Source organism: Podarcis erhardii (assembly GCF_964252035.2).
Source record: "Podarcis erhardii genome assembly, chromosome: 10".
Taxonomy (NCBI): Eukaryota; Metazoa; Chordata; class Lepidosauria; order Squamata; family Lacertidae; genus Podarcis; species Podarcis erhardii.
Genome location: NC_138500.1, coordinates 28,906,579 through 28,916,115, shown reverse-complemented (window position 1 = coordinate 28,916,115; position 9,537 = coordinate 28,906,579). Strand labels below are relative to the sequence as shown.

The 9,537-nt window shown below is 47.2% G+C and overlaps 1 protein-coding gene across 1 annotated transcript; it reads left to right on the top strand.

Annotated features, from left to right (window-relative positions):
• The first annotated feature begins 1,927 nt into the window (after positions 1–1,927).
• Positions 1,928–9,206, top strand: C1QTNF6 (C1q and TNF related 6). Its single transcript, XM_081878521.1, has 3 exons — positions 1,928–2,334; positions 5,433–5,682; positions 7,305–9,206. The coding sequence occupies exons 2-3, from the start codon at positions 5,439–5,441 to the stop codon at positions 7,850–7,852; spliced, it is 792 nt and encodes a 263-aa protein (XP_081734647.1). The 5' UTR covers positions 1,928–2,334; positions 5,433–5,438; the 3' UTR covers positions 7,853–9,206.
• Positions 9,207–9,537: the final 331 nt, after the last annotated feature.

Here is a 9,537-nt window from a genome sequence, read left to right as displayed (position 1 = left end):
CATACACACATTTTTATTTAAATTGCATTATCTGTTGGCTATTTCAATACTACTGCTGTTACTAATAGATTGGCTTATTGTCATAGTAACTTAAATCATTTCCAAGACTTCTTTCCCAACATTGTTGTAATTTGTTGTTTGATTTCAGCACTGAATAAATTTCTGCCAACAATCCAGAGAGTCTTTTATTGTCACACATGCTTCCCACATTTTTTAATATAATACATTATCTTATACAACATCACTCTAGCCTATGCCTTATATTTTATTTCCAGTCCTCTACTGGTGGAAATTCTTGTTTCCTTCCATTTTGAGCCATTAATACTTGAGCAATGACAAACATATTGCCTAGCCTTTCCCGATACTTATTATGAATTAGCCCAGCCAGTCTACCAAATATGATAGCAAAACTGTGAGAACTATTACCAGCTTGCAGCCCAGATTACTTTAACTGTACACATCTTGATCTCCAACAGGATATGTTATGAAAGAAACAATTCACACAACCTTTGTTTCCTCCCTCACAACACCAGGACCTGGGTTAATACAATGAAGCTGAATGGTAGAAGATAATGGTCCAGTAGGTGCAGTAGAAATATATATATATATTTCTACTGCATCAGACCAACATGGCTACCTACCTGAAGGTAGAAGATGAGAGCAGTCAAAACATAGTGCGTAGTTGAACTATGGAATTCACTGCTACAACACTGTTGTGTTGGCCATAAATCTAGATGGCTTTAAAAAGGCATGAGGGAAATTCCTGGAGGAATCATAAAATTATAAAGTTGGAAGGTCCTCCAAGGGCCATCTAGTCCAACCCCCTGCAATGCAGGAATCTCTACTAAAGCATCCCTGACAGATGGCCACCCAACCTCTGCTTTAAAACCACAAAGGAAGGAGAGTCCACCAACTCCCAAAAGGAGACCGTTCCACTGTTAAATAGCTCATATTGTCAGAAAGTTCTTCCTGAGGTTTAGTTGGAATCTCCTTTCTGGTAACTTGAATCCATTGAATCCTATCTTCTGAAGCAGAAGAAAACAAGCTGGCCCCATCCTCCACATGACAGCCCTTTAGATATTTGAAGATGACTATCATATCTCCTCTCAGTCTCCTCTTTCCCAGGCTAAACATACCCAACTCCTTCAACGGTTCCTCATAAGGCTTGGTTTCCAGACCCCCTGATAATCTTGGTCACCCTCCTCTGCACAGGTTAGAAGCTGTCTTTTATTGAGTCAGACCACTGGTCCACTTTGGTCAGGATGAAGAGGCATCTAGCCAAGTGAGGTGGGGAAAGGCCCACTCATTTGTCACTATGGTAACAGAGCTTACTCTATAAGATGCTGATGGGTACTTAGCTGAGTGGCTAAGGGCATGATTTTAACAAAGGAGCTGGTTTGAATGGTTCAGCAGGCTTCCTCTTATGGATCCTAACCTTACATACATTGGATCACAGGCCTAGATGGTACCCACAGATATCATCCAGAACAAACCCTAGAACCATAAAATTGTAGAATTAAAAGGGACCCCAAGGGCCATTTAGTCCAACCCCCTGCAATGCCCATGTGAGGATTGAACCCATGACCCTGGCATTATCAACAACACGCCAGCTAAGCTAACTGCCAAATCCACAACAATATTGTGGAATCTGGACAGGAATATGAGCTGCCACACCGGCCACCTAGTTCACCTTCCCCACTGTGATGAGCTGTTTCTAAAGCCACATCTATATCTAGCAATCAGCAGCAGAAAGTGTTGTGCAAATCTTTTGGAGTGAGGCATCTCTTTTTGGGCGGGTGATGCTAAGATAATTCACCTCGGTTCTGACACGAAGGTCAGCATCCATTTCTGTGTTTCAACAGAGGACAGGCTGCAATCCCTTCACTCCCTTCCCTGGACTGGGGGCCCAGTCCGCCTGCGCTTACTCCCAAGTAGACATGCCTTCCTCCACCCTTTCTCTGGCTCTCACCGGGCCCAGCAAAGGGGCCGGGATGAGCAGGCACGGAGCCAGGAAGGAGGCAGGATCTGCTTTTTTTTATTTTTTTTTGCCGAGGAAAGAGTTAACGCGGCAGAAACCTAACACCCGCTGGAGCCGTAGAGCCCAAACGCGGAGGGGAGAAAGGGGACGGGACGGGAGCCTCGCAGGCGGGCTGTGCCGGCGGTTTGAGTTTCCTCTGCCAACAACAAGCTATTAAAGACATGGGACTCCGGGCTGGCTTGGCTAGCAGAGGGGATCCAGTGTGCAGAGGGGACTGACCGGCAAGGCAGAGGAGCGGAAACTTTCAGGGATTTTGAAAGAAGGCGGCGGCGGCGACGACGCGCCACTCTTCCAGGGTGAGCCTGCTGGTGGTCACGGGCTAGGTGTCCCGGGGGAGGGATCCAGGCAAAGAAGAACTCCTTGGCCTTCCGCCCCTTTGCAGCCCCCCGTTCCCTCCTCCGTGTCACTTTTGCGCGAGCGCGTGTGCATGCTTAGCTTGCAAAACTCCAGCCCGGACGCCCCTAATCAAACGCACATGCCTCGGCAGCAGCAGCTTTTGCCTTCCCCTCGCGCTCCAGCCGTGCCAGCCCCTCCGCCTCTTCTGCAAGGCTTGCATATTCCTGCTTCCACAGCCGCTCTGCAAACTTCCAAAGGGGTGGAGGGTCAAAAGAACATATGGATTAGCTTCTTCTTCTTCTTCTTCTTCTTTCAAATGCAAGGGGTGCTGCCTCACCAGAGGGCAGAAGTCAGCTGCCTTTTAGACAGTTTTCCGAAACGCAGGCGAGGTAGGTCTTCACAGGCACGGTTTGCTAGAGCGGAAACGGAGCTCTTGTCTCCTTCCCCATCCCTAGGAGAAATAATATTTTTTTAATTTAAAAAAAAAAATGTGCAAATGCCCTGTCAAGCAACAAAACTTCCCTTTGAATGAGGGTGTTTGGTTTTTGTTCTGGGTGTTTGTTTGTTTGTTTGTTTGTTTTGCTCCAGCTTTCCTTCCCGTTTTGCAGATCACAAAACTGAGGCAGGCTATTATCTGGAGTTCTCAATTGCACACATGTGCAGACTGAAATTAAAGCATCCTTTCAGATGTTCGGTTAGGGTGGGCACTGCAGACAAACTGCCCCACCTAAAAATTGATAGGGGGAAGGGCTCATTGGTACAGCATCTCAGGGAGAGAGCACCTTTGTTGCATGCAGAAGGTCCCAGGTTCAGTCCTCTCAAGCATCTCCAGGTAGGCCTGGGAATGCCCCCTGCCTGAAACCCTGGAGAGCTGCTGCCAGTCCGTGTAGACAGAACTGTGCTAGATTGACAGATGGAACTGACTTGGTATAAGTCAGCTTCCTATACTACTATGTTCATAAGATTTAAACACACACATACACACCAGACTTTTAACATTTCTAATACTACTGAGATTTCATTTTTAGAACAGGAAACTTTCTGGCAAGGAAGAAAGATCAGTTAACAATCTAAACTCTGCCTTCCTGACTGGATGAGCTGTGTTCATCCAAAATGCTCCCTGAATGGGAGGGATCTTTCGAGATCACTATAAATAATACTTATCTCAGTTAAGTCATCCTGGAGGGAAATATCCCCTTGTAATTACTGTGATGTCTGTAATCATGGCAGGGGGCTTAAGAATGGTGCTGAAAAGGGGTAACTTAAGAAAGTTATTATATAAGGAAGGTGTACATTAGCACATATTATTGTTTTCCCGCTTATGGTACCTTTCTAAAGGTAACATGATAAATTATAGGAACAAGACTAAATGTAATGTGGAAGGTCTGTTGATAAGATCTCTTTATGTCTTCTTGTTTGGTTAAAAGCAACTGCTGGAGGAGGGGGAATCTCGATTGCAGGGTGGCGAAGAGGGACTACCCTTCACACCCACAATCCACACCATTTCCCCATCTTAAATAAAGATGCGAACAAACAAAAAAGTGAAAGGGAGATACAGGAACAACACAGGTCCCTGTGGTTAATAACAATGCCTGATGGCAGCTGTAAATCAGAGAGACTTCACAGCAGGGAAAGTTAATCTCCTCCTCCTCCATTGTTGCAACCCCGATCCGAATCCCACTCCCGTGGGTGCTTTTAACTGAAGATAAAGGACTCTGAGAAATCCAATCACAGATCTTCCACATCACATCCTGTTTGTCCCATACGTAGCCTCTTGCCCTTATCAAGCTTTCCGTTGGCCAGTGAAGGAATTACTGGTTTTCAAGTTGTTTATTTGAAGCTCCTACTACATGTTCTGTACAACCAATGGAGCGATCCTGTGCAGGTCTACTCAAAAGAAAAGGTCCATTGAGGACGTATGCAGAAGATTATGGCCCACAGGAGCTATTCATCATCTCTGAGTGCAGAAGGAACAACCGTGTCACTTGCTGTAAAGTAATTTACCATCTGTGCAAACAGGAAATACCTAGAAAGAAGAGAGAGAGAGAGAGAATCGTCTTCACAGAGGTGCTATATCAATGCTTTCAGGTTTCAAAAACATGACTGACAACCTCTAATCATAAGAGAACAACACATTTGGTATTTTAAGGGGGCATGAGAGGTTGGCTTGTATGAACTCTTACAGTGGTGGGGTGGTACTCAACTAAGTCTTTACTTAGAGTAAACTGAAATTAACAGACTTTTAAATTAGTCGACTCTGAGTAAAAACTTAGTTGAATACCACCCCTACACTGTAAGACATGGGTAGGCAAACTAAGGCCCGTGGGCTGGATCAGGCCCAATTGCCTTCTGGATCTGGCCTGCGGACAGTCCAGGAACCGCTGCATGGATCGCCAGCATGCACGCTCTTTCCCTCTCCCTCCCTCTCCCTCCCAGGGCAGTGGCGGCAGCGGTAGCGCCGGCGCCTCCTCCCTCCCTCCTCCTGGCTTCTCCCCACCCTGCCTAGAGAAGGAAGGAGCTGGGCTTTGTTGGTGCCAGCAGCAGCAGCACTTGAGCAGATGCCATTTTAAGCAGGCCCTCTCCGGAGCCCTTTCGTGCGCCGCTCATTGTCCTGCCGCCAACGCCAGCCCCTGCCGCTCGCAAGACACAGGTAAGCAGCCATGGGGGCTCATGGTGCTCTTGCATCATTTCTTTTTTCAAAATATAGTCCAGCCTCCCACAAGGTCTGAGGTACAGTGGACCAGCCCCCTGCTGAAAAAGTTTGCTGACCCCTGCTGTAAGAGTTTATCCAACCCATCTCCTCAAACCCCTCAAAATATCAAGAATGTTACCTCATGACTAGAGGCACTCAGCCATGTTTTTGAGACCTGAAAGGACTGATATAGCACCTCTCTGAAGAGGATTCGCTCTCGCTCTTCTTTCTTTCTGCTTGCTTGCCCTACCTTCTCCTTGCTTCTGAGGCATTTTTAGTCACGGAGAATCGTGGTCCAGAAACACCCTGCCCTTTCACATCCTCTCGATTTCAGTTCCCTTTGTGTTTCCTTCTCTTCTCTGCCAGGTCACTATGGAAACCATCCAAATGCAAGTACCTTTGGTCTTCCTTGTACTCCCACTATTTGTATTTGGGGCTCCCGCTGATGCGTCTGGCCCCCAAGAAGTCACCGTCACCTCGAGCAGTTGCAAACGTTGCTGTGATTCCCTGGATGCACCTCGCTCCTCTGAGGCCAGTCCCGGCAGAAACAGTCCCCACTCCTTGCCGTATATTATTCCAGAGGTGCGTCCATATATCAACATTACCATTCTGAAGGGTAAGTGTATATTCAGCTGCCACTCCTCTCCCTTCATTCTTTCCTCCCAGCTTCACCTCAGTGCCTAAAATCATATTTTAAGCTTCCCAATGGGCTGGGGGATGTACTTGAATTTTGCCTGTTACTTTGTAAACTTCCGTGTGGCATGTCATTACTATATACAGTGGTACCTCGGGTTACATACGTTTCAGGTTACATATGCTTCAGGTTACAGACTCCGCTAACCCAGAAATAGTACCTCGGGTTAAGAACTTTGCTTCAGGATGAGAACAGAAATCGTGCTCCGGCGTTGCGGCAGCAGCAGGAGGCCCCATTAGCTAAAGTGGTGCTTCAGGTTAAGAACAGTTTCAGGTTAAGAACAGACCTCTGGAACAAATTAAGTACGTAACCAGAGGTACCACTGTATACGCTTGTGTGTATATAACATATATAGAAATGTAATTTGAGTGGTTAATGTGCAAAGCAACTGGCCATTGTGCACATTTACCAGGCCTCATGGAGAGCACATAATCCTTCCATGAAGAAGAAAATGTCCGCATTTCCCGGTCAATCAATGAGGCTTGTTGGGGATTATGCATGCTGGCCAGAGAATGTACAAAATCCAATCAAGATATGCACATTTTCCAACGTCTGTTGGCAATTAGGCATATTGACTATGAAAAGTGCACAATTTCCTCTTCATGAAAGGATTATGGGTAGAATTCAATGTCACACTAAGGCCATGTTCCACCAGCCCAAGCTTTTCAGATTGCCAGATAAAACAATCTCCTCCACCACTGCACAGTGTTTAGAGTGTGCACAGTGTTCAGGGTCTCCTGACCATCCAAAGCAGAACTGGGGAGGGTATGGAGGGAGGAAATGTTGGTGGGAGGAGCTAGTGGGATTCACTGCCCTGGCTTTCCTAAGTGCAGCAACTCAAATGAATCTGACCCTATGTGAACATTCTCCATGAGACACGATGAATGTGCACAACGGTCAGTCATTACACATGTTAACCACTCAATTCACATTCCCCTGAATTTGTACAATATGATTGTGTATAAGTGTGTGTGTGTGTGTGTGCGCGCGCGCGCGCGCGCGCGTGTGTGTCTAAGCCCAGTACAAGCTTGTTTGTAACTAAAGTTGCCCACAAGTAACATTCCTCAATGCTGGGTAAGTTGCTCATCTGTCTGTAGCGGAACCATAAAAGTCCAAGGAATGGCTCCATTTGGTTAGAAAAACCTGAAATCAGTTCAGGCCCAAGACCAAAAGTTATTCTCTTCAGGCCAAATGCAAAGCAGACAGAAGTTGCCAGCCTGCAACTAATTGAGGAAAGTCTGCCTAGTGGTAGCATATGTTTTACTTGGCTGCAGCCTCCTATCTCTGAGGGCTTCCAAAGACTCTCCTTCTCCAGCTGTCCTTGTATGTGGGACATAGCTGCTGTTTTTGCCCCGCCTTCCGTCACAGATCTTTCCCCACAGCCCACCTCCTTCGCTGGCAGCTGTGTCGCCCTTTTATCACGATGACTGCCAAGGATGCTGCAAAATGCATGGAAACACATTGTAAGGGAGGGTTCCAAGCCCACCCACCAAACCATGGGTGCCCATAGCCTTTGCTTTCTCTTTCTCTCTCTCCACCCACAGGAGATAAAGGAGATCAAGGAGAACCTGGGATTCCTGGGAAATGGGGCAAAGAGGGGCCCCCGGGTGAACGGGGTGCCCCAGGCCCGAAGGGCAGCAAGGGGCAGATGGGTGCCCCCGGAGATCCTTGCAAGCACCAGTACGCTGCCTTCTCGGTCGGCCGCAAGAAGGCGCTCCACAGCAGCGAAGGCTACCAGGCCTTGATCTTCGACACGGTCTTCGTGAACCTCTACAGCCACTTTGACATGTTCAAGGGCAAGTTCTACTGCTACGTGGCTGGCCTGTACTTCTTCAGCCTGAACGTCCACACCTGGAACTTCAAGGAGACCTACATGCACGTCATGCGGAACGACCAGGAGGAGGTCATCCTCTACGCCCAGCCCAGCGACCGCAGCATCATGCAGAGCCAAAGCCTGATGCTGGAGCTGCGGGAGAACGATGAGGTCTGGGTGCGCCTCTACAAGCGAGAGCGCGACAACGCCATCTACAGTGACAACGTGGACATCTACATCACCTTCAGTGGCTACCTGATCAAGCCCAGCCTTGAGTAGCTGCTTGCCTCTCGAGCACCTCCGCTGCCCTCCTACGCATTACTGTAACACTGCCTGTAAGCTGCTGCAAATCATACACAGAAGGACTGGAAGCATCCAAAGAATGCGGGGCCATTCGAGAAGACCATTTCACTAGAGAATTAAGATGGAAGAAGGGAAATGTTTTGCTGACCAATTCATAAGCCTGCTTCAGACAAGACCGTGAGGTTACAGCTGGGGTTTCTAGGTTATCTGAAATCTTCACACCTGCTACCCCACACATTTCCCTCATGGGAATATTGGTGCATGGAATTGGAAAGTGGTGCTTCCTTACTGGAATGCCCTAAGTGCTCTTGTTGTACATGAAGGACACAGCTGAATTGAGCAGTCTCAAGTGAGTGACATCTTCATATAAATTCCAAGCTAAACACACCCCGGCAGCCACTATTTTTGCACATGAGTTCCCCTGGTGCAATGGGACCTTCCTCTCCAAAATCTGGTTGGGAGGGTCAGAAGAACCCCCAAAATAGCTCATGCAGAGAGGGGAGGCAATTCTGCCTGGCAAGCAGAAATGCTTTCTCTGATGGAGCAATTGCCATAGCTCGACTCAGAATCCCACCCATTGTGTGCATGCCATGCTCGTCTCCGAACAGGTTTTGTAGCTCTGTAGGCTGAAATTTAGATCTCTTCAGTAGGCTGTGCACACAAAGGTCAGAATCCAGCCCACAAATTGTGCATGAGATCAATGGGGCTTACACGACTGTGAACTGGATCGTAGCCTGTAATTTTAGAGCTTGTCAGCTGAACAGTCATGGTTTAAAATAGGTGTGCAAAAGATACAAGGAAGTGTAAAGAAAGGAATGGTGCAACTACATTTTTTGTAAACTTCTGTTTGCCATTGCCATGCAGGGACATTTGCACATATGGGGAACATGGGCCTAGACTGGTTTAACTTTGATGATGTCTTAAGTGTTGAAGAAATAGGTCAGCTCAGGCTGGGGCAAACATCAAAGGAAAGAAGGCTTTTAGAGAGAACATTTTTTCTGGTTCTCATAAGTGAGACCTGCACCGATGTACAGGCAATGATCATTTTGCATGGGGGATGCTTTCATGAACCCCCCCCATACATATTGACAGAGCCCACTCCACCCCATTATATCCCCACCCCCTTTTCCAGCCATTTCCAGCTTGCAGTGATGCGCATGTGCACAATCATGCATGCTTTAAAGCACTGTTGCCTCTACTACACTGTAGAGTGCTTTTGTTCAAGATTCCAACTAGCCAGCCCTACCCACTTTGAAGATACTCCATTCCATGCCCTTATTTCCTGCTTTTCCATCCCTCCCTTTCATCAGTTAGTCAGTATTCTGTGCCCATTGAGTCAGTATTCTGTGCCCATTGAGCACATAGGATTTTTTCCTTTAGAAAATGCGCACCTGTGTAAACCTTGGGTCCCACCCCCACCCCACCCTGACTCTCTGTAGCTATCACTTTTTTGAGTTTTGAGGCTGCTCTTTGCTATACACTATGATCCAAACAAAGATAATGAATTCACTATTAATAATATATAGCACATTAATCCTGGGTTGCTTTTAAAAAAATGAAAGTCATATGGCAGTCAGTGGCACAGCACTGACTAGCTCCTATTCCTGCAGGCAATTCATCACGAAGCAGTCCAGGATAGAGCAGGGAATGCGTAGCTGTCC

What these genes read in the sequence shown, in the direction of transcription:
- C1QTNF6 (XM_081878521.1), top strand. Translation starts at nt 5,439, where the DNA reads ATGGAAACCATCCAAATGCAAGTACCTTTGGTCTTCCTTGTACTCCCA. An exon ending in CAACATTACCATTCTGAAGG is followed by an intron (nt 5,683 to 7,304) that starts GTAAGTGTATAT and finishes CTCCACCCACAG; the next exon opens with GAGATAAAGGAGATCAAGGA.